Source organism: Rhinatrema bivittatum, chromosome 6 (genome assembly GCF_901001135.1).
Source record: "Rhinatrema bivittatum chromosome 6, aRhiBiv1.1, whole genome shotgun sequence".
Taxonomy (NCBI): domain Eukaryota; kingdom Metazoa; phylum Chordata; class Amphibia; order Gymnophiona; family Rhinatrematidae; genus Rhinatrema; species Rhinatrema bivittatum.
In genome coordinates, this window is record NC_042620.1 from 176,937,290 (window position 1) to 176,962,660 (window position 25,371).

General features: G+C 43.9%; 1 protein-coding gene across 4 annotated transcripts in view; it reads right to left on the reverse strand.

Moving 5' to 3' along the window:
* Positions 1-25,371, reverse strand: part of ARMC8 (armadillo repeat containing 8) — a 311,684-nt gene that overhangs the window by 66,762 nt on the left and 219,551 nt on the right. For 3 of the 4 annotated variants that reach the window (XM_029606184.1, XM_029606183.1, XM_029606180.1), the window contains exon 18: positions 7,509-7,604. The exons of the other annotated variant lie outside the window; for it this stretch is intronic. In XM_029606184.1, the coding sequence (XP_029462044.1) occupies positions 7,509-7,604 (96 nt within the window). The remainder of the gene's footprint in view (positions 1-7,508; positions 7,605-25,371) is intronic. 4 annotated transcript variants of the gene reach the window in all.

Below are 25,371 nucleotides of genomic sequence, written 5' to 3' on the forward strand. Positions count from 1 at the left end.
GAAGAAAATGACCATGACCAGTAATTGTTTATTTTTGCAGGACAGTTGATTTGAACTCTATTTTTAGATTATTCTGCCTTGCTGATTATCTTTATTACTCTGTATCCTTAAATACTACCATAATTTGTCTATTTTATAGTACCTTTTTTATGCTATTTTCTTATTTTATATTTTCTTATTATTGTATTTTACAGTAGCTGTTTTTATTATTTTTTTATCTCTAATTATTTATTCATGTAAACCGTTGTGATGGTACCCTCCAAATGATGGTATATAAAAATGTATAAATAAATACATAAATAGTCAAAATCCTATCATGATCATCCTTCAAGGCCACTCCTCCTTTCATGGTCTGCTTGGAGACTGTACATACAAGTGCACCCACTTTCAGAAAACATAAATGCTCTCTTACCACTGGATCCAAAAGGTACATGCCTTCCAAAAACCAACCCCCTTTGACACTAGCCTCTGGGGCGCCCCATTCAAGATCAAGCAATTCTTTAATAGCCTCCATCACAGGGGAAAAACAAGAGGCTTTACACAAAGAAACCAAAATGGGATGTCTCTTTGGCTCAGACATGGAATCTGTCCCAGGAACCCCAAGCATTTTTAAGGTCTGGGGGAAACTAGAGCTGTTAGTTCATCTCTATGAAAGAACTGTAGCATAGACCTATACGGTTCTAATCCTGGAGGAATTTCACCATCCTCAAGAGAGTCAGGATCGGCGTCATCATCCGTGCCATACGGATCTCTATTGGGCAGTCCCACCGCCACTCTATTAGTACTCCAGCGCTTTACAGTAGGTCTAGATAAGGTTCTCACCTGTGACTCTGCCCTGGGAGCATTGAACAGGGCGAATGACTGCGCCTGCAGAAAGGATTGCAATCCCAGGAAAACTTCTACCCATGAAAATGTAGAAGTATCCAGACCAGCAGATACTTGAGGTGTACTCACTGAGCTACCTTCCCCTGCTTAAGAACCAATTAGGGGAGTTCTAAATTCAGGCACCCCACCTAAAACGTCTTTACCCAGGCCTATATCCAGCTGGGAAGAACCAGGCTTAGTGAAATCAGAGGAAGATAATTCTCCCTGAGCCTCGAAACAGCACTGGCACAAGTCAGCGAGCACTCTTGGCTGATTTGCCCGAATATGGCAGGCAGTACAAAGAGAAATGCTCCCTGTTCCATGTGCAGGTCCCCAGAGGCAGGCAGAGCTCCAGAATCTCTATGTGTGGATGAGACAATGATGCAAGGAAGAGGGATTCAGTTTTGTAAGGAACTGGACAACCTTTTGGGGAAGGGTAGGGAAGTTAAAGTGGTTAAAGTGGTTAAAGTGGTTAAAGTGGAGCCCGTCCGAAAGGACGGGCTCCACTTTAACCAGAGTGGAACCAAGCTGCTGACACTAACTTTTAAAAGGAGTTAGAGAAGCTTTTAAACTAGAACAAGGGATAAAGCAGTCAGTCACTCAGCAGTGCATGGCTCAGAGGAATTTATCTTTGAAAGATACTAATGAAACAGGAGAGTTAGGGCATCCCAATAGAGAGGTTCCAATAAACGCAAAAGTAGTCCAAATGCCTATAAGAAAGAATCACCTGAGCTAAAGAATTACAAATTATCCCTATCGACTGAAAAACAGGTTGTTAATACAAACAAAAAATGCACTTTGAAATGTCTGTATGCCAATGCCAGAAATCTAAGAAATAAGATGGGAGAGTTAAATGGTATAGCAGTGAATGATGAGATAGACATAACTGGCATCTCAGAAACCTGGTGGAAGGAGGATAACCAATGGGACAGTGCTATATCAGGGTACAAATTATATTGCCATGATAGGGAGGATCAACTTGGAGGGGGGTGCAACACTTTATGTCCGGGAGAGTATAGAGTCCAACAGGATAAAGATCATACAAGAGACTAAATGCTCAGCGCGCGCCCTAAGGTACAGACGGAGCATGGCGGGAGCCAGCACCCAAGCCGGTCCGGGGACTCCTGAGAGGATGGCAAACAGACGCCGCGGCAGCCAGACGTCCATTAAAAGCAAGAGGAGGAGCAAAAGGAGAGAGGTAGGAAGAGAGCAGCCATCGGGAAGGGACGGTTGCAACAGCGTCATACTGGATAATGCATTGAAATTGCCGGTTCAGTGCACTGCGGCCGTCAAAAAAGCAAACAGAATGTTAGGAATTATTAGGAAGGGAATGGTGAATAAAACAGAAAATGTCATAATGCCTCTGTATCGATCCATGATGAGACTACACCTTGAGCACTATGTACAATTCTGGTCGCCGCATCTCAAAAAAGATATAGTTGCAGTGGAGAAAGTACAGAGAAGGGCGACCAAAATGATAAAGGAGATGGAACAGCTCCCCTATGAGGAAAGACTAAAAAGGTTAGGGCTATTCAGCTTGGAGAAGAGATGACTGAAGGGGGATTTGATAGAGGTCTTTAAAATCATGAGAGATCTAGAAGGGGTAAATGTGAATCTGTTATTTACTCTTTCAGATAATAGAAGGACTAAGGGGCACTCCATGAAGTTAGCAAGTAGCATATTTAAAACTAATCGTAGAAAATTCTTTTTCACTCAATGTATAATTAAACTCTGGAATTTGCTGCCAGAGGATGTGGTTAGTGCAGTTAGTGTAGCTGGGTTTAAAAAAGGTTTGGATAAGTTCTTGGAGGAGAAGACCATTAACTGCTATTAATAAAGTTGACTTAGGGAGAAGCATGGGATCTACTTAGTTTATGGGTACTTGCCAGGTACTTGTAACCTAGATTGGCCATTGTTGAAAACAGGATGCTTGGCTCAATGGATCCTTGGTCTGACCCAGTATGGCAATTTATTATTTTATGTTCTTATTTTTTTAAAAGCTTTTTAATTCCGGTATTCGTGGGTACATCATATCGGTTTACAGAGAACTTACTGAAATACACAGAACAGGGAAAGGCACTTAGGTTTCTTAGATATAGGCACCATTACACTGGCAGTCCACTGATTGGGAATCGGAAGCATTTTTTTTTTAAGGCGTCCAAAATTCTAGGTATTCAGCCTAGGCTTGCCAATGCCTAGGCGTCCAAGACTTAGGCGTCCCTAGGATAGGCACCATAAAAACGTAAGCACACTACAATGCTCAACTTGTGCGCACAGGTAAGCGGATGGCTATTAAGGCTTGCTTAACTTGCTAACTTGCCTAAGCTTCCAAAAACTGGGAGCACAACCTGGACACTTAGCTAGACGCACACACCAAACAGACAATCCAGTAAAGGGCAGCCTAAGAAAGCATGCGAAACACCATTGAGGCCCACCATGCAGCGCACAGTGAAAAGTTTCAGAGCAGGGCCTAGCATACAGAGGCTGCTTTACCCGCCAGGCTGCCTATGTCCTTCGATCTCCCATGGAGCAGGATGAACGATGGAATGGTGTGCCAAGCACGGAGACCAGGGTGAAGGAGGAAGCCCTACACCAAAAATCCCTCCTTCTCTGACTGCATTTTTTGCTTTTATTTTATTTATTTACTAGTGGTACCCGGCCACGCGTTGCAGTGGCAGAGACAGGTTCTTTACCCTCCCTCCCCCTTCCCCTTGCTCATTTACCTCAGTTACTCATCCTCCTCCCCCTTGGTCACTCACCACCCCCTTCCCTCCCTTGTCCCCACTCTAATTCTCTCCCCTCACACTCACCTTTCCCCTCATTCTCCCTCCCCTGACACTCACCTCCCCCCTCATTCTCCCTCCCCTCACTGTCACCTTCCTCCGCCTACTGCCTACCCTTCAGATCAGAAAACCTTTGTCTTTCTATTTCTGTGGGAACCCCTCCACCCCCCCCCCCAAAAAAAAAAAACCCAATCCCAACCCTTTAAATCAAATAATAACCCCCCACCCTCCTGCCCCCTCCCAAGAACTGGGAAATTAAAATTGCTGGTGCTACATGTGGTCTGTCCCTGGGCGTCTGTGCGCGTTATGTAGCCAAATAGGGGAGTGCCTAACCAAATTTGCACTTCCAAATTTGTTTTGTAGTCTGGGGAGGGCTCTTTTGGTGCGTTCCCGAGATCGTGCAAGTTTAGTGTATTTATTTGTGTGTGAATCTCCCCCTTCCCCCATAAAAACAACCCTATGAGAAAAGTTCTCTTAAACTAACCACCCCACACTCTCCTGCCCCACCTCCCCCAGCCCTGCGAAAAACAGTAGCCCCCCCCCCTGCCCCCCCAGAGTTGCTGAATGAATGAAACCTGCCCCCCCTCGTGAGCCCTCCCCAAGATGTTCGCAATAAATTCATTACCACCTCCCACCCTCCAGACCCCCCGAGACCTGATAAAAATGTCAGTCAGTGGAGCGGGCGTTCAGGAGCGGTCCGGGAGCGATGTATTGGCGTTGGTCTGTCGGCTGCGAGCACTGAAACGGGTTCCGACGGCCCTTTGCCCTTACTATGTCAGTGGTAGGTCCTCTGACATAGTAAGGGCAAAGGTTCGCCGGCTGCCAGTCCTGAAAATGGCGCCGAGGGGCCCTCGCCCTTACTATGTCACATGGGCTACTGCCGCCATTGGTGTCCCCGAGTGGCATAGTAAGGGAAAAGGCCGTCGGCACCATGTTGATTGCTGGCAGTCGACGGCCGTAGTGCAGGAGATCTGTCCCGGACTGGTCCTGGCCCCCCGCTGGAGCCTCCCGGACTTCTGTCAGGTTTTGTGTGTGTTGTGAGGGCCTGGGAAGTAAATAAATTTGGCATGTGTGTGGGGGGTGTGAGGAGGGTGGTTTTGTGTGTGTTGGGAGGCTGTGGAAAGTAAACCAATTTGGCATGTGTGTGGGGGGTGTGAGGAGGGTGGTGGGTGTATTTTATCTGTAAAGGAAATAGTTATCTTCCGGCGAAAAAAAGTGTGCAAATGTGTTAAAATGGAAGTGAAACGTGGACCTGGACTGGCGAAATGATTAGTGTAGCGTGTGTTAGTGTAAGGTGTAACAGATGGCGCTTACGTCCAGCAGAAAAATTTTTTAAACCTATTTTACCTGTCACAGGTGTGACATATCTGTAATGTAAGTACAGAAGAACCTTCCTGTATGCGAAATGAAGGTTGTGTCCAAATTTGAAAGCAATCGGTTCAGTGGTTTCTGAGATTAGCGATTTTGTCCAAACTATTTAACATTTTTATTTATATAGATTTATTTTTACTTACCTGAGCTCAGCCTTACCCGACTGAGTACAGAGGTGGTCTCTGGCTGCGGTGGGGAGAGAGCATATCTGTCACCGCCGTGCTCAGCTTTCTGTACCTACTGCCTTTCAGTTGCTTAACAGCTAAGTCCACCCGGCTGAAAAGCCAGATACCAGACCAAGGCACTCATCTGAGGGACCACGGAAATCACCTCAGGAATTCTCACCTGGGGGGACCGACCTTTTGATATCACCGCAGGACAGCGGTGCAAATTTATTTTCCTTAATTCTCCTTTTTCAAATCGAAGCAATCACCTGTAGGGAGATGCATGTCCACCATATGATGGAGACGGAGACGGAGAATACTAGCGGGCCGATGTCACTGAATGGGTATATATACTGTGACGTCAGTTTGCTCTGTCTCTATTGCTGGTAGAGGACAGATGTGAGAATTTATTCTGAATTCATCTGACTGGATGCTAAGAAAGTTATATTGCACATTTTAATAGCAGCAGCTTCCCAGTCTTGATTATCTAGCTTCCTACACAGGGATCCTCTGGCATTGGAATCCATAGGTTTTACAGTTGCAATGAAGATATCTGAGCATCACGACTTTTTTTGTGAATTCTCTAAAATAAAATGTTCTCATCCCCTGAACATATCATAAGCTGGTTTAATGATGAAACACCCATTCACGAGACCAAGATGACAGTTCACGCCAAGTTTCAGCCTTCGTTCTCAGTTTCCGCAGGTTTCTATCTAGGTTATTACACTATGATAGGAACAGCTCAATAGCGCAATGGCTAGCATGTCGAAGAATATGCAGATTTTTACTTGCATTGAAGGAAGGCAGTTTTCAGATAGTCAATTAACATGGGTAAAAATCTCTATTTAACATGTTTGAATTAGGTTCTTAATGATTAAAGCATGGTTAGATTTTACCTGTCCTTTTGTTAAATTACAAAGAAGTAAATACTAGAAGAGAAACCTGTTGATTGCATCAAAATATATGCCATTTTACAAAAATTACTCTAGTTTTGTGTGTTTCCTGCATTCTGTTGGTCTTCCACAGGTATGTGATGTTTGTAGCAGAGTCAGCCAGTTCAATGTAGATCCTTTCTAAACTTTTAATGGCTCCTCATTCTCTCTGTTGGTGCCTCATATGATGCTATTACCATCATGTTCCAGAGCTAAGAACAGATACATTCAGGAGGAATAAAGTTATATTTTTATCTGTTTGCTGATGTATCTGACACATAATACATAATGATGACAATTTTTAAAGTAATTTACATGGGTAAAAAAAATTTAGCCATATTAATTGACTTTCTGAAAACTGCCTTCCTTCGAGGCAGGTAAAAGTTTGCATGTTTTTCCACATGCTAGACATTGGGCTGTTCAGCTGATCCTGTCACAGTGTAATGACCTAGATAGAGACCTGGAGGAACTGTGAACCATCATGCTTTAATCATTAAGAACCCAATTAAAACATGTTAAATAGAGATTTGTATGCTAGAAAAAGCCAAATCAGCCAATCCAACCAAATTCCTTCTTATTTTGTAAGTATTTTACCCCAGAGAAGCTCCAGTCTCAGTAGCTCTAGCATAGCAATCTGTGTCAACCAATGGTCTTGCTTCCAGACCACTGTACCTTTCTGCTAACATGTGCTTCATCAGCAGCACAGTGAGTCATGCTTAACAAAGTTAATTTTTTTAAAAATACTGAAGTAGCTTACAAAACGCCAGATGAACAGCAGGATAGCAAAATAGCTTTTTCCCATTCTGCATGGAGACCTTTGCTCAAAGAATTTGAATAGGCAGAAGGTACTTTAATTGTTTTTTTTTAATTAACTTATAGTCAATTAAAATTCAGTTGAAAAAATAGAGAGGAGGCAATTAAGGAGTAGGCTGTTCCCAGTGATGCCAAATCTATGTTATGAGTACCCAAAGAGGTACGGAGCCACCTGAAAAATGCCACCTGAAAATGAATTAAGCCCAGCGTTACCAACTATGAGGCCTATTTACTGAAGTGTCAACAACATTAAACTCCTCACATTACTGTTTAATGCACATTAATGTGGCGTTTACCCAGCTACATTAACTTAAAATGAGGAGATTTCATGTTTAACACACATGAATGCAGTAAATATTTTAATGAGCTGCTAATATGTAGAATTATGCAAAGCAGTTCATTTAAATATAGCATGGACCAAATTATCACACACATCCATGTTAATGCCATCTTGAACACAAGACTTTAAAGAGAGACTTGCCTGAAAAGGATACATTAAAAACTCAAGTGATAATCCCAGTGCACTTCAAAGGCTTAGCTGTTAAAACCAAGTACAGGAACTGTGAAAGAAGAAAATGTACCTGCTCTTTGACTTCTAAGTTGTGCTCCCCTTCTAGGATGAGCGTTACTGCTTGCATGATCTGCTTCCCGTGAGTGCTCATTATCTGGTCTATATGCTGCCAAAGCAATCCGAGAGGCAAGAAGATTACTGCCCTGACTTGTCTATAGAACTCCACCATTACCATTACTATTCCCATAAGCGCAGAGAAGAGTCGCTCAACCCAGGACAGATGTGGGAGTTTGGAAACTGTTCATAGCTCAATGGAAAACATAGCTAGATTTCATTTTCACTCCACGCACGTCAATAGCTCTGATTATCTTTAAAACGAAAAAACACATTTGCTGTTTTAGTCCCTTTTTTATTTATCCAGATAATCTTTCCATGGATCAAACTTGTGCTGCTAGACAAGCTGTCTGAGCTCCATAAAGCAACCTCTCTCAGGTGTGTTGTTTCTCAGGGAGCACAGAGCTGCCACATGTATTCGGCAGGTTTATTAGCTGTACAATTGCACAGATGGACTCACAACCTATTTTTCTTTCTTTTTGATAACATCACATCCATTATATGCAGTTTTACTCTTGCAAATTATACATGGTAATGATGAAAGCTAGGCCTGGAATAAACAATTCTGCACTAAAACATTGGAAGAAAGTAAATGTATTTTAAGTTTAAAACATTTTGAATGACTGGATTATGGAATGGTTCCTATTGGGACCTAAATCCCATGCAATATACAGGAAGAAAGTTCTGTCAGATATTATACCAGGGTAGCAGTGTTTGGAAGATTTTATTAAATATATAATACTAGATAAATATATACGTATGGACTGCCAAGAAGTCATTATTGGAAAATACTAGCAAGAGAGAAAATTGTGACCAAAGTCAAAAGTTGAGGGCTACATTCTCTCAGGAACTCACTATTCCCTCTTAGAAAGCTGCTATATTTCCACCCACTTTTGTGACTTTTACACACTGTTGCTGTTACGGAGACATGGTTCAGGAATTTTCATTATTGGGATACAGCCATCCCGGGCTATAACTTGTTAAGAAAGGACAGAGAGGACAGAAAAGGAGGAGGAGTAGCAGCTCCCTATGTCAAAAACAATACCCAAGCAATTGAATTGCAAGGGACGTGGGGTAAAAAAAGAAGCAATATGGACCGTTCTAAAAAAAGAAGATGGTACTTCCATTCTTCCTGGCATGACCTACAAGCCACCGACTCAAACAGAAGAACTGGACAGAGAACTCATCCAAGACATCCAAAAGGTGGGAAAGAAGGCATAATTGTTGCTCGTTGGAGATTTTAATCTTCCAGTTATGGATTGGCGTATCCCTTCTGCGGAATCTGCGAGAAATAGAGAGATAGTGGATGCCCTTCAAGGGGCTCTACTCAAACATATGGATTTAGAACCCACAAGGGAGGATGTGATACTCAATCTAGTGCTCAGTAATGGTGATAATGTCTCTAATGTTTAGGTAGGAGCACATCTGTGCACCAGGGATCATCAGAAGGTATGGTTCGATATTGCGAATAGAATACAAAGAAGTCACACGAAGACCTGAGTTTTGAATTTCACAAATATGGACGTTGTCAAAATGGGGACGTACCTGGAGGAAGAACTGGAAGACTGAGAGAAAGTGGGTGAGGTGGAACAATAGTGGGCCAAATTAAAAGGAGTTATTACATACCCATATGTTAGAAAAGCAAACAAGGTTATTATATACCTATATGTTAGAAAAGCAAACAAAAGTAAGATAAAAACAAAAGAAACCACTCCTGTTCTCTAAGGAGGTGGCTGAAAAAATAAAGGCAAAAGAACAGAATTCAATTAGTATAAAGGATCCCAAAAAAGGGAACACAGGGAAGAATATCTGTTAAAACTGAGTGAGACAAGGAAAGAAATAATGAAAGCAAAAGATCAAGTGGAAGAAAGGATTGCTAAAGAGGTAAAGCAAGGTGACAAAAGGAAAATTGGTACTTACCTGTTAATTTTCGTTCCTGTAATACCACAGATGAGTCCAGACAAGCGGGTTTTATTCATCCCTACCGGCAGATGGAGGTAGAGAACAAAACTTTGGGCACTGCCACATATACTAGAGTGCCACCTGCAGTCCCTCAGTATTAATCGATACCCAAGCTAAGTAAAATTAAAAGCAACGAGGCTCCCAACATGGATACCCCTGACCAACTGGAAAAACCCAATTTATAACAGCCAAAAACGGCAAATCAGCTCTTGCAAACAAATACCACAGCCTTTCGGCAAAATCCTCAGGGCGGGCCTCTGGACTGACCTGTGGTAGTACAGGAACGAAAATTAGCAGGTAAGTACCAATTTTCCTTTCCTGAACATACCCAGATCAGTCCAGACAAGCAGGATGTACCAAAGCCCCCTTATACTGGGTGGGAACCCGAAAGACCCACTCGAAGTATACTCTCCCCAAAAGGGGCCGTCTCCGGAGTCCGCACATCCAATTGATAATGCTTGGTAAAAGTGTGCAAAGAGGACCACACCGCGGCTCTACAGATCTTCTGTGGAGACATCAGCTGACACTCAGCCCAAGAAGTCGCCTGAGCCCAAGTTGAATGCGCCTTAAATCCCACTGGAGACATAAGCTGAAGAAATCGTCTCTTTCAACCAAAGAGACAAAGAAGCCTTAGATGCCTTTTCTCCTTTCTTTGCTCCCCTGAACAGAACAAACAAATGATCAGAACGATGGAAAGCGTTAGTGACTTTCAAGTAACGCAAAACCACTCGTCTCACATCCAAAAGATGAAGCTCGCATCCCATCAAGGGATCCTGAGCCCAATCGGGAAACCCAGGTAACTCCACTGATTGGTTCACATGAAAAACCACACCACCACCAGCGATGAGGAGTGGACCTGTCGGATCTCATTGTGAGGACTTATTGCCACCTGCTCCCTGGGTGGCTCCGCCTCTAGATGCCCTTCCAGATCCTCGAAAGGACTGCTGCCTATGGAAGGGCTGCCTTGGGGCAGAGGATTTCAGTGGACGAAAGCGCCTTGACTTCCGAAAGCGAGGCCGAGAGGAGACAGGTTTCCAGCTAGACTTTCGATCCTTTGGTAGCCGATTCCCTTTCGTCTCCCTCAGCGACTTCATCAGACGATCGAGATCCTCACCAAACAGCAGTTTCCCCTGAAAAGGCAGATTATAGAGCTGTGATTTTGATGAGATCCGCTGACCAGTTACGCAGCCACAAGTGCCATCTGGCCGCCACCACCGCACCACAGCGTGGGCCGCAGTTCTCACCAGGTCATACAAGGCATCCGCGCCATAGGTAATGCCCACCTCCAGGCGGGCTGCCTGAACTAGGGAAAGAGTCCCGGAGACCGACTGCTCCTGCGGTTTCTGGATCCAACACAAACAGGCCCGCTGCATCAGGCATGCACAGACCGCCACTCACAGGCCGAGCCCTAGGACCTCAAACACTCGTTTGAGATGCACCTCCAACTTGCGATCCTGGACATCCTTCAGGGCGGAAGCCCCCGCCACCAGGATAGTGATTTTCTTAGTGACTGCACCTTCGCTATCAGCGGTCATGGAGGGAAGACATACAGGAGAATTCCGGTCGGTCACGGACACACCAGGGCATCGATCCCCACCGCCCCGGACTCCTGTCGGTGGCTGAAGAACCTTTGCATCTTGGCATTGAGAGTCGTTGCCATGAGATCGAACTGCGGAGTCCCCCACCGGCTGCAAAGAAGCTCCCAGGCTCCCTGAGAGAGTTCCCACTCCCCCGGATTTGTCAGACAAATCTGATTGAACGACTAGAGAATTGGACTGAGGAAGAGTGCTCAATGTGATCTACTTGGATTTCAGCAAAGCTTTTGATAGGAAGTTAGTGAATAACATGAGAAGCTTGGGAGTGAGCGCCAAGGTGGTAGTGTGGATTACAAACTGGTTGACTGAAAGGAGACAGCATGTAATGGTAAATAGAAATTACTCTGAAAAAGGAACCGTGTTTAAGTGGAGTGCCACAGGGATTGGTGTTGGGACCAGTTCTATTTAATATCTTAGTGAGCGACATTACGGAAGGGAAAGAAGGTAAAATTTGTCTATTTGCGGATGATACCAAGATCTGCAACTGAGTGACCACGTCTGAAGGAGTAGAGAAAATGAAAAGTGATTTAAGAAAGCTTGAAGAGTGATCGAAGATTTGGCAACTGGGATTCAATGCCAATCATGCATCTAGGGCGCATTAATCCAAAAGAGTTTTATGTGATGGGGGGTGAAAGCCTGGTGTGCACAGACCATGAAAGGGATGTGGGTTGATAGTGTTTGGTGATCTGAAGATGGCAAAGCAATGTGACAAGGTGATAGTTGCAAAGAGAGAGGAATAATCAGTAAGAAAGAAGAAGCTATAATGCTCTTGTACAGGTCTTTGGTGAGGCCTCACCTGAAGTACTATGTTCAGTTCTGGAGCCCATACCTCAAAAAGGATCGATACAGAAGGGAGGTGGTCCAGAGAAGGGCAACCAAAATGATGTGGGGGTCTGTATCAGAAGACTTATAAGGAGAGGCTGAAGGATCTGAATATGAATACTGTGGAAGAGAGGAGGTGCAGGGGAGATATGATACGACCTTTAGATCCCTAAAAGGATTTAATGATGCACAAACTTTGAATCTTTTCCACTGGAAAGAAAAGAAAAGAATTAGGGGTCACAAAATGAAACTCCAGGGAGGCCAGCTCAGAACCAATGTCAGGAAATATTTCTTCACGGAAAGGGTGATGGATGCCTGGAATGCCCTTCCAGAGGAAGTAGTGAAGATGAAAATAATCAAAGAATTCAAAGGGACATGAGATAAACATTGTGGATCTCTAAAAGGCTAGAGTATGGAAATGAAGAAATGCATGCATGCTGGTGCGGCAGTTACTACCTGTAGCAAAAGGCATGGAGATTACTACTCTTAAGCAATAAAGAGAAACTACTACTTACCTGCTATAATTTACTTTTCTTTACTGAAGGTAGGTCAAGCCCAACAAGTGGGTTATGCATCTCTGCTAGCAGATGGAGACGGAGCAAAAGCTGAAGTCACGGCCATATAGTCCCGCTCCGCCATCAGTCACCTAGGCTTAAATAATGACTTCCTTAACCCATCGGGCAATCATTGCCCGTGTCACTGGAGCTCCTTACTTGCCTCCACCATGGAGCACAAATATGTGATCAGACTTCTGAACAGCCTTAGTCACCTCCTAACACTGCTGTAAAGGACGCTTGACGATGAAGGAATGCAAAAGGCAGTACTCATCTTCATCCCTGTCCCTGTCCAAGGCAAGCAGAGAAATGGACTGAGATTAGATTACTACCAAAAAACCTGTCTTCAAGGTAAGCAGCCGCAAGGAAAGAGTACGCATTGGTAGAAAAGTCAGACCTGCCAAAACCTTGAGGACCAAGTTAAGGTCCCATAGAGGCATGGGAAGCCACAATGGGAAGTGAAGATGTTTAACTCTTTACAAGAAACGAAACATGTCCGGATAAGAAGACAAAGGTCCTCCAATGACTCTTCCCCTATACGAAGCCAGGACTGTGACTTGAACCTTCAAGGTTCTAAGGGCCAAACCCTTAAGCAAGCCATCTGGTAAAAATTCCAAATCAAAGGAATATCCATGTTGAGAATTTAAGTACCTCGCTCAGAACACCAGGCCTCAAGACCCTCCAAAACTCTAACCTAGGCTAGAGAAGTAGATCATTTCTGGGCACAAAGAAAAGTGGAAATTATAGCAGGTGAAAAACTCCGCTTCAACAACCAAGCCCATTCAATGGCAAAACCATAACATAGAATCAACCTGGATCCTCTTGCAGAATGAGCCCCTGATGTAAAGGTCAGTTTGAGACAGTAGCCCAAGGGGACTGTCCACCAGAAGTTTCTGGAGATTGGCATACTACGAGCTTCGAACCCAATCCAGAACCAGTAAAAGGATGGTGTTGTTTTGACTTGTAAACCTTCTGGACCAGACTGCTTATCAGAGGTCAGGGGGAAAAGCATACAGCAGGGAACCATGTGGCCACTCCTGAAAAAGAGCATTGATGCCTATCGCTTTTGGGTCTTGCCTGGGACTGAAGAAGTGTGGAACCTTTGCGTAGTTCAAGCTCGCCAACAGGCCCAGATCCAATAGGCCCTAATGGTTCACCAGAAGCAAAAAAGCCTCGTCCACCAGCTCCCATTCTCCTAGGTTCAAATTTCCCCTGGAGGAGAAAGAAACAAGAAGCCTTGTGTAGGGAGACTAAAATAGGAACTTTCTTCTGCCTTCCCAAAGAGTCAATCTCAGCCACTGCGAGGGTCTTCAATGCCTGAGAGACTAAACTTGGCAACTCACCTCTAAGAAAGAAACAAAGTAGAGTTTGATCTGGCTCCAAAGATAGGGAAATGTTCTCAATCACCATCAACATCATTGGTATCATTTTGATTCACCTGCATTCAAGTTTAGTCAGGCCACATTGTGCCACAGTGCTTGGCCGCAGAGCCAGGAAGAGGAGTACTTGGAACGCACGGATCAATCTTAGTAGGCGATTCAAATTACCAGCCCTGGAGAAACATCTACCAACCCTGGAAGAATTCCATCCAGGAAAAGAGGTTGGGTCCATTTCAGACCCCACAGGCTCGAACCTGATGTCCTGAGAGCTAACGGCTCATGATGACTTGGCCCGTGGAGCAGTTCCCACAGATGGTCCATCACCAACAAAATCAAAAGGGGGTATATATTGCCCCGAGCATCGAGGCAGCGCTGACACAGGCTTAAAGTTGCGGCTGAATGACCCTGAAGTAGTTGCAGCAAAATAGATAAGCGCTTAAGCTTCTTCGCCATGGGTGCCATAGTTGTAAGCATGCAGAAGGGTGAAAGCTCACACCTGGAATATGCGCGCATAAAACTTGCGCCCAAAAAGCATACGCACAGATATATGTGCCTAGGCCACACACCCAACTAGGCAACCAATCTGGGCGCCCAGTAAATCAAGGTGCTTAAGACACACAGGCGTGCACCGAGCAGTCCACAGCACAAATAATGCGCGCAAAGACCTTGCTGCCTACTATGCGCTCAAAAAGTGAGATACCTGCAAGCGAGGCCTAGCCAAATGGCTGCTCAACCCGCCATGCCTGCACTGTCAGTTCATGGAACTCCCCAGAGACGTGAGCAGGCTAGCCTATGATATGTTCACCTAAGCCCAGCCCTCTATGGCTGAGAGCAGGACCAGGTCCCGGCTATGGGGGTAGAGAGTTAAATCCTCACCACTGAGCATCTCTTTCAGCTTGCAACTGCTAATCGCACTTTAGGTCCAAGCCCCTCAAGGCTACCAGACTGAAGCACTCTACTGAGGGAGGGGCTACACGGTATCCCCTCAGGAGGTAAGCGATTTCGACCCCAGAAAAGACATCAAAGTTGGGCGCACAACTGGGCATGCAGGAACGTAGCAAAAAAAAGGCACAAAATCACCTTGCGGTCTATCGCACACCAAAAGGAAAAAACCTGGAAGTGAGGCCTAACCAAACAGCTGCTCAACCTGCTGTGCTAGCACTACCTCCTCACCTCACTGAACTCCCCAGAAATGTGAGAGAGACTGGCGAACGCTTAGGTAACAGATCCTTTCTCCTGAATTCCTCTGGCTATTGTATTATTATTGTTTTCTTTATATAAAGCAAAAAAAAAAAAACCTTTTGCCTGAGCTCAGCCTTCCCTGGCTGAGAGCAGTTAACAGGCCCCAGCTACGGGGGAAGAGGGCTAAAGCCTTCACTGCTGAGCCTCTCACGGAAATAGGTCCCGGCTACAAAGGGAGGGGACTAAACCTTCACCACCGAGTCTCTCTTGACTTGCAACCGTTATTGGAATTTCTGGTCCACGGCAGTCAATGCTATTGGATTAAGGGCACTCTACTAAGGAAGGGACCGTACAGTATCACCTCAGGGGGCAAGCAGTGCTATATAGACGTCTCGTCTTTCTATTATCTCCTTTCGAATCCTTCTTCTTTTCTTCTCTCTTTTTTTCTTTTTTACTCACAGGCAATCCCCTGAAGGGAAATGCATGTCCACCATCTGCTGGAGACAGAGAATACTGGCAGGTTGATATCGAGGAGCGTTGTCTGGCATCGCATCAGAGGTCTCAATTGGCCGTGACGTCAGCTTTTACTTTGTCTCCATCTGCTGGCAGAAGTGCATAACCCACTTGTTGGGATTGACCTACCCGAACGCTAAGGAAGCCTTGATGCTTTTAATGCAACTGCAACAACACTACCCGCTTTGACAGCAGTGGGGGAAAGGGAAATTGGATTCAGAAAACAACTGAGGGCTCCAACCTCTATGGTTTGGGATACTGATATGCAGACATAAGGGAAAAAGCATAGGACTGCTTCTATGGCCTAGTCCGAAAGGAAATGAAGAAAGCATGCAGGGGGGTAACTTGCTGGTGCAGGGTTACTATCCTTAGCAGAAGGCAAGGAGATTACTACCCTTAAGCAATAAGCCTTGATACATTTAATGCAATTGCAAAATTTCTCCCCACTTTGACAGGCCCCAACTTCTACAGTCCGGGATACTGATACTCAGGCATAAGAGAAAAGCACAGGAATGCTTTTACAGCAAAGTCCATAAGTAATACAAGTCAAGCAGAACTGTCTGAATTTTCAAAAAAGCTCAACACCCAGTAAAAATGTTGCTAGCTGAAATTTGTATGTGTTATTATAAAGCTTGGGATAACTGCACGGCGCAGCAGTTACTACCCTTGAGAGAAAAAAAGAGGATAGCCTGCACTGAATGGCAGTTGCTATATAGGGAAGCTTGCTGGGCCGACTGGATGGACCATTTGGTCTTTTTCTGCTGTCATTACTATGTTACTATGTAACAGATTAAAAAAATATTGATCCCAACTGTTTTAGATTACAGTAGTTCATCTTACGTTGGGCAGCATGATCTTCTTTGACCAAAGAGAAGTGCTGTTGCCAGAGATGTCTTTAGCCAAAGTGGAAACATGTGGAACTTAAGAGGCTGATTCTGTAGAGCCTGCAGCATTTGACTAAGACATTGTGGGAGTTAGGGCCCACTTGAGTGAGCAATGGCTACTGTGTCAAGTTATTACTACTACTACTTAACATTTCTATAGCACTACACGACATATGCAGCGCTGTACAAACATACAAAAAGTCAGTCCCTGCTCAACAGAGCACACACTCTAATAAGCCAAGCACTTTTTATGCCTGGGTGCCAGCAATCAGGGACAGACTGCAGATGTAAAGCAGCTTTGGATACTCTGCAGAAAACTAGCCCACCTAATCCACCCGAATCATCCCACCTAATCCACCTGAATCATCTCCACCCCAACCAGCCATCTTCTATTATCCTATCCCTTTACAACTTCACTTACCTCCTCTAGGGTCTGCTTACACTCACCTTCCTCCTTCCTCTCTGCAAAGCCCTGGCTTTTATTCCTAATACAGAGCCATGGCTCCTTCTCTCAGCTGGGACTACGTTTGTCACACCTTCCTTCCCAACAGCATCTCCCCTTTTCACTCTCTTTCTTCTCTCCTTCTTCCCTTTGCTCTCTCTCCGTCCTTCCCTTACCTACTTCTCCTCTAATCCCTTTTCAACCCATCTTCTCCTCTCACCTCCTACAGCTGCCATCTTCTACTCCCATGCCATGTCCTCCATCCACTCCATCTAGTCCACCCATCCTCCTCTCATTCCCTTGCAGCCCAACTTCCATCTCTTCCTCACAGTTCTGCCAATTCCCTATCGTCCGCTTCCTCTTGTGATGTTCATTGCCATGCTCTCTTCTCTTACATTTGCCATCTCCATAGGGAAACAGTAGTAGTGGTAGTAGCGGCAAAATGGAACAATGAAAAAGGAGAAATTACTACTTACCTGATATTTTTTTTTCCTTAGTATAGACAGATGGACTCTGGACCAGTGGGTTATGTATCTTTGCCGGCAGATGGAGATGAAACAAGCTGACGTCACAGTAGATATATATACTCCTGCAGCGACAACAGCCTGCCAGCATTCTCTTCAAAAGCAACTGTGAACAGACTAGCAAAAACTTGATTAAAAACAGTCAACCACGGGGGCGCTGACATCATCATCAGGAATGGCTGCCTAGCCTGAGAGCCCCCGGCAAACCCGATCGAATCTATTGCGAATAACCGCCATCCGTGTGTACTAAGAGCCTATTTTAGACAGGGAGAGTGCTGAAAGATAAACCATGACTACCAAAAGGAAAAATACCCACCTCAAACAATTTTCCTACTCCAAAACGGTAGGGGACTTGCTGGAGGCCGAAAGCAGACAGGCCGCAATTGAGACCTCTGATGCGATGCCAGACAACGCTCCTTCCTCTGCCCTATCCGAGTTACCAACCCAAGCTGAACTGAGAGGCTGGTTCATGGAATTACAAGCAGACATGAAACACAAACAGGACCTCCTTCTCCTCAATTTCGGAGATAAGAGACGATCTGGCAGCCCTGGGAGCGCAAGTGGATGACCTGAATATGCGTATGGAGGGGCAGGAGGACTCCCTTAAGAAGTTTGCGAGCCTTCAGCAACAGTTATGCACTGAACAGGAGTCCTTGGCAGAAAAACTGGAGGATTTGGAGAACCGGACACGGTGTTGCAATTTGAGAATCCGCGGTGTGCCGGAGACACCAGAGCATAGTGTCTGCCTCGCTGCAACGACTGCGATTCCAAATTTTTGCTAGCAGTGGCCTCTCCCTTGATGGTAGATAATCCTGGGGCTCCAGAAGTAATAAAAATAAAAACAGCTCACCTATCCTTGGGGGCCTAGGGTTGCTGGTTGGCTAAGAGACATCATAATATGTCTGCACAGCTACTCCATTAAGGAACAAATTTATGCGGTTGCCTGAAAGAAACGACTGGATCTGGGAAGGTCATAAAATCTTAATCTTTAATGACCTAGCGCCCATAACACTGCGCAAACGCTATGACTTGAGAGTGGTCACCACTGCACTGCGGGAGGGCAAAATCCACTACAAAAGGACATTCCAATTTGGGATTTCCTTTTTGGTGAATGGCATGACTTATAAAGTTAAAACCAAGCTTGAGGCTGAAAAAGCTTTCAAACAAGCTAATTTGCCAATGTCCTTTCAGGTCCAGCAGGCAGAAGAGGATAAAATTAAAATAAATGCGACTCCGAGGTGGCAGAGAGCTGGTAATCATAGGCGATTAGAGCGTCAAACTTTCAAGAGCACCCATTCAGCGACAAGAGAGAAGGATTATATAGATAGCACTTGAACTTGAAAACTGTAACAACTCTCTCTCTATACCTGTTTGGTATGGATGGCGGAAAAAACCTAATATCTGAGAGTCAGCATGTCTCACACTCGATGAGGGTGACTACTTAGATGAACCGTAAGTTCTCGGTTCAGCTGGACTTACTAGACTCTGGTAAATTATGAGGGTTTGCTGGGGTTCCCGGTTGGGAGGACTTTCTGGTTTGTGTGACATGTCCCCCGAGTTGGGTGGCATCCGTGGGGAGGATGCAGTAGTTGAGGGGGAAGGACAGAAAAGGGGGAGGGGGGTATATCCATAAGCTCACTTTGTGTAAAACCAGTGGTACAGGAAGAAGCTATAATTTCAGGGCATTTAACAAGGAAACTATTATTTCTTTATCCCTTCTCATATTACATAGATATGACATTGTTGAGTGTTTGGTCCCTTAATGTTAAGGGACTAAATACCTATAAAAAAAATCGTCACCTGCAAGATTCGATACGTAATAAAGTCTCAGTAGCTTTAGTTCAAGAAGCTCATATAAAGCGACGGTATGAACATGTGTCGAACTTTCAAAGGGTATTCTGATAAATATATGGCCACTAGCACAAAGGGCATGAAATATGCATGCAAGTGTTGGCAAATTCATTTCTCAGTCCCTTTCTTATGAATATCTTTCCCATCTTGCAGACCCTTTTGGGCGTTATATACTTTTGAAATTAAAAATTGGGGGGGGGGGGATCTTCACTTTTGTAAGTGTTTATGCCCCTAACACGGATCAAGGAACCTTCTTGAGAATATGGGATGGGGTGCTTGAGTAGTTTGCAGAGGGGTCCATCATACGGGGTAGAGATCATAATCTCATTAGAAACCCCAGGTTAGATACATCTAATTACTGGTTAACTTCTAGCTGGAAGGCAAGGACAGAGCTATCTTCACTAATGACCAAATGGGGAGTGGTGGATATTTAGAGGCAGCAATACCAAACATCTAGGTTCTACACTTTCTACTCTGCTCCTCATGGGACATACTCGAGAACTGACTATTTTTTTTTTTATTGATAAGTCTCTACATAACAGGGTCTCAGAGGTGGGTATGGGTGACATAATATGGTCCGACCATGCTCCAATTTGGGTCTCAATCCAACTTTCAGGTTTAGATAATGGATCAAGGTATTGACGCTTGAATGATAGCCTACTTCAAGAGGAAGATTTTTGTACGTCCCTTAATATCAAAATTAAAGAGTACTTCCATTTGAACAAAAATACTGCAGGGTCAGCTGGTAATCTTTGGGAATGCTCCAAAGCAGTAATGCGAGGCTATTTTATAGCTCAGGCTTCCTATCTTAAACAAGAAAAGGAAAAGCATAGAATAGCATTATTGGATAAAATTGCAACACTCTCATGCTCTCATATGGATTCCCAAGATTGCTCGGAACTAAAACAATTGAATACTGCTTGTAGTGAACTGAATATTTTGGAGTCCACTCAAATAGCATTCACGCTCGAACGCACCAAATAGTTCTTCTTCGAGGGAAGTAATAAGGTGGGGAGGGTTTTAGCATGAAAACTAAAATTTCAAGCAACACTGAATAATATTTCTAAAATAAAAGATGCTACTGGTAAAATGATTATCTCCGCCCCTGTCATAAGAGAATGGTTTTTATTCCTCCCTGTATAGTAGGGACAAATCCATTAATAATGTTAACATAACAGAGTACCTACAATCAGTATCATTACCCTCTTAGTTGGATGATCAAAGACAATTTTTGGATATGCCCATTTGTTTACCGGAAGTTATAGAGGCAATCAAATTCTTCAAAGCTGGAAAATCTCCAGGGCTTGATGGCTTTACAGGAAGTTATTATAAAAAGTTCTCTCCTATGTTAGTAGGCCCCTTAACAGATTTTTTTTTTTTAACAGTACTAGGGATGGTGCCTCTCTGCGGGAATCACGATCATTGCTAAACCGGGAAGAGACCTCACTTTGTGTGGGTCATCTCAACCAATCTCACTAATAAACGTAGACCTTAAAATACTGGCTAGAGTATTAGCAGGATGACCGAGCACAGTCTTATCGAGGCTAGTATACAGGGACCAAGTGGGCTATTTATACCCCAACGAATGGCAGCAATGTCCGCAAAGTCACGGACATACTATGGTGGGTTAAGAAAGAGAACATTCCACTTTTACTACTTTCTATTGATGCTGATAAAGCGTTTGATATGGTCCACTGGCCATTTCTCGACTCAACCTTGGAGAAAATGCGGTTTGGCCCTCATTTTCTAACCTGGGTTACGCAATTATACAATGATCCCCAGGCCTGTGTTAAGGTCAATGGGGGGTATAGTAGCAACTTCTCGGTGCAAAGAGGCACGCATCAAGGTTGCCCGCTATCCCCTCTCTTATTTGCATTATTTCTAGAACCATTTGCTACTAGAGTCCGCGGCTCTATTGGGATTCATGGCATACAGAGAGGGGATATGAATCTTTAAATATCTCTTTTTGCAGATGATATTCTGTTTACCCTGACTAAACCTGGGCTATCGCTACAGAACATTACCGCTGAACTTCAATCTTTTAGCGCAGTTTCTGGATTCAAAGTTAAATTTGATAAATAAGAAATTTTAAATGTTAATGTAGCAGAAGCTGAAGCTCGGCACTTAAAAAGTGCTTTTCCTTTTAAATGGGCCAAAAAGTCAATAAAGTATTTAGGGGTCCAGAATGGGACTAATGTGAAGGATCTTTTTACGCTGAATTATCGTCCCTTACAGCAGGCAATAGAGAGAGACTTTACCAGATGGGATAAGGAACACTTTTCGTGGTTGGGACAAATTGCTGTAGTAAAAATGAACATCCTTCCCCGCTTTCTGTATCTTTTTATGACTTTATCCATTTCCTTTAGCTCTGCTATTCTCCGTGTATGGCAGAAAAGTTTTTTCAACTTTATCTGGAGGAGACAACCTCCGTGGGTATCACGTCTCTTGCTATTTCAGCCCAGAGATATAGGGGGATTGGGAGTACCAAACCTGGAATGGTACTACATGATGGCTCAACCTAAAGCCATCTCGGACATGCACAGGTTAACAACTGCTAAACAATGGGTCCATTTTGAGCAACACATCGTGGGTGGGATACCCCTGAGAGCAATGCCCTGGCAAGCCGAAATACACTTGGTGTCCAGGAGGGGATTCACCGTTTTCCTTATGTACTATGTTAGAGGTATGGTCTAAATGGAAGGAAAAGTTTGTAGGGCAAAGGGACTATTTTTATTTATACTAAATTGAAATACGTGGTGTTTTAAAGAATTGAAAAAACTTTTACGCTGTGCATATCAAAATTTACTTTAGGAATTTAAGGACCATCATACCACCCAGTGCTCACAAGTCAAACTTGCATTTCATGCACTTCATTTGGGTCACTTTTAATCAACTGGTCCATGTAACTCAGTTCAATTTTTATGAATTTTTTAAGTAATAAATTTAAAAAAAAAAAAAAGAAGAACTTCCCTTATTCATCCGCTGTCGGGGTCATTCATCCCGTTGCTGTCGGAGGTACTCGTCCGACGCGCGCGTTTCGCCAAAGTAGCTGCTTCAGAGACATGTATTCAGACTCTCCTGATCCAGCACTCCCCTTGATTTGGCGGGGGATACAAACAGATCTTTTGTCGCATTGTCTCAAGGTCTGTACACGAATCGTGTACAGACCTTGAGACAATGCGAACAGAAGTGGATTTTTCAATTGAAATCAATGACCCCTGGTGGCTTGAATAAAGACATCGAATGGTTTCATTTCTGGTGATTGCCCGCCAAAATCAGGAATCTCCTGACTGTCAGGTGGATGTCAGACGCAATTGCATTTAAATTCAGACCGACCCAAGCCGCTCTACCGCTAAGAACTTCGAGCGGGGAGACGGCGTTGGGTTCGGTAAGTTTATCTGTTGTTTCCCTCTGCAAGTACACATCGTTAAGACATTTGATTGCAAAAAAGTAATATCGCTGAATTTAACCGAAGCTTTTAATGTTTTTTAGAAAAAATTTGATGGACCTTTAACACCACTGAAGCACTTTTTGTAAGAATTTACTAATGCCTAAAGATCTGTTTGTATCCCCCGCCAAATCAAGGGGAGTGCTGGATCAGGAGAGTCTGAATACATGTCTCTGAAGCAGCTACTTTGGCGAAACGCGCGCGTCGGACGAGTAACTCCGACAGCAAGCGGATGAATAAGGGAAGTTCTTCTTTTTTTTTAAATTTATTACTTAAAAAATTCATAAAAATTGAACTGAGTTACATGGACCAGTTGATTAAAAGTGACCCAAATGAAGTGCATGAAATGCAAGTTTGACTTGTGAGCACTGGGTGGTATGATGGTCCTTAAATTCCTAAAGTAAATTTTGATATGCACAGCGTAAAAGTTTTTTCAATTCTTTAAAACACCACGTATTTCAATTTAGTTCACTGTCCTCGTGGGGTTACCCATTAAGAGATTTTTTGAATTTGGTTACTATTTTTATTTATCCCATTTATTCCATAATAGATCATTCCCCGCAGGTACCCTTAATAAGGCTTTTCAGGAGTGACGTAGGCAGGGAATTACTCGAATCGAGCATGTATTGCTGTGGAGTTTCCCTATCTCCCAGGATGATATGAAGGCCAAACACAACCTGGCCGGATTGGATTTCCTAGCTTACCATCAAGGGGTCCATTTTCTTTCCTCTCTGGAGGTTTCCCCTTCATTGGATAAAGGAAAGATTCTCTTTGAACATTTCTGTGAGGAAGTGGATAGGAAAAGAGGTATGGTTTCTAAAATGTATTCTCTACTGAATGGACCTGATGGACAACCATTCCCTCATATTAGGGCTTGGGAAATCGATTTGGGGAAACAGTTTATTCCAGAAATTTGGGACCAAGTCTTTAACTCAGTTTGGAAATGTTCTACATCTGCAACATTGTGAGAAAATGGTTATAAATTGCATGTAAGGTGGCATCTTACCCCACAAAGATTATATCGTAGTTACCCTTCCTTAAGTGCCCTTTGTTGGAGAGAGTCTGGAGAAGTAGGCACCTTTTATCAGATATGGTGGGGCTGCAGGAAAGTATCATTGTTTTGGATGGCCATAATAAACTGGTTAGAGGAGATTCTAGGAATTGATAATTTAAGGGATGCAGGTTTTATTTTGCTCCATGTCCGTCTCAGCCACTGGGGAAAGTCCAACTACAATTTTGTCAACAAGTCTTTATTGCAGCTCGATGTGAATTGGCACCCAATTGGAAATCCCTTGAAGTTCCCTCTCTACAAAGGGTGCATTTATTATTGCCGAATGGCAGCTCTTTCATTTGCATTATCCAAACATAAAGCAGTGTTTCAAGATATATGGGGGCCTTTTCTACAGTGGGAAGAATCGAGCTTGTAGCTGTACATTATGTTTTACCTGATTGGAAATATGCCTTTTTCTTTCTTGTGCTATACACCCTGGCTAATTTTACAACTGTATGTAAATCTGGCTTGTGGGTAGGGGCATGTAAGGGATAGGGACACGTTGGTTCATGTAAAAATGAAAGTCAACCACTGGTGTTCATTATATGGAGCAATCTTTATTGTTTATTGATTGTTTGACACTCAATAAAAATTTTTAATTATAAAAAAAAAAAACTGTCACCCATTACTGTACTCTACCAAAAGGAAATACTGAACTCAGGTAATGAATGTATGTACCCCAATCTAGGGACCGAATGAATACTTACCAGTAAACCCCTGGAACACATAGCCCTACAGGAGGATTATTAACTAACCATGTGGCAGCCAAGGGCGGCAAGCTGAGTCCATCCGTCTACACTAAGGAAAGCAGTAACTTCTCCTTTTGTAGCATGTAGACAGATGGACTCAGCACCAGTGGGATATACCCAAGCTACTCCCAACTAGGGTGGGAAGCTGACTGCGATCCAGTCAACATTGCATGTGCAAAGGCTACATGGTCCTGGGCATGCACATCCAGATGATAATACCTGGAAAAGGTGTGTAAGGAGGACCACTTCGCAGCTCAGCAAATTTTGATGGGAGACAACAATCTAACCTCCGCCCATGACACTGCCTGAGCCCTAACCTGAGTAAGCAACAGCTTTTCAGCCTCCACATATGTGGCCGTGATTACCTCCTTAATCCAGTGAGATATTGTAGCCCGTGAAGCTGGTTCGCACTGCTTTCTTGCACCATGAAGGACAAACAGGCGATCCATCTTTTGGAAAGGTTTAGGAACCTCCAGATACCGCACGACATGTCTCTTCACATCCAAAGAACACAACAGGCAATACTTTTCCGCATCTTTTTCCTTATCCAATAATGGCAAGGAAATGGACTGGTTCAAGTGAAAATCCGAGACTAGACAAGAAAGAAGGAACAGTATGCAGTTGAATCGCTTCTGGCAAGACAAGGCTTGCAGCTCGGAAATTTGGTGCACAGAACATATTGCCACCAGAAACACTGTTTTCAAGGTCAGTAGCCACAAGGAAAGGCTACACAGTGGTTGAAACATAGGACCCGCCAAGAAATCCATCACCAGGTTAAGACTTCACAAGGGAACCAGTAACCTCAAGGAAGGATGAAGATGATTCACTCCCTTTAAGAAACAAGCCACATCAGGATGAGATGA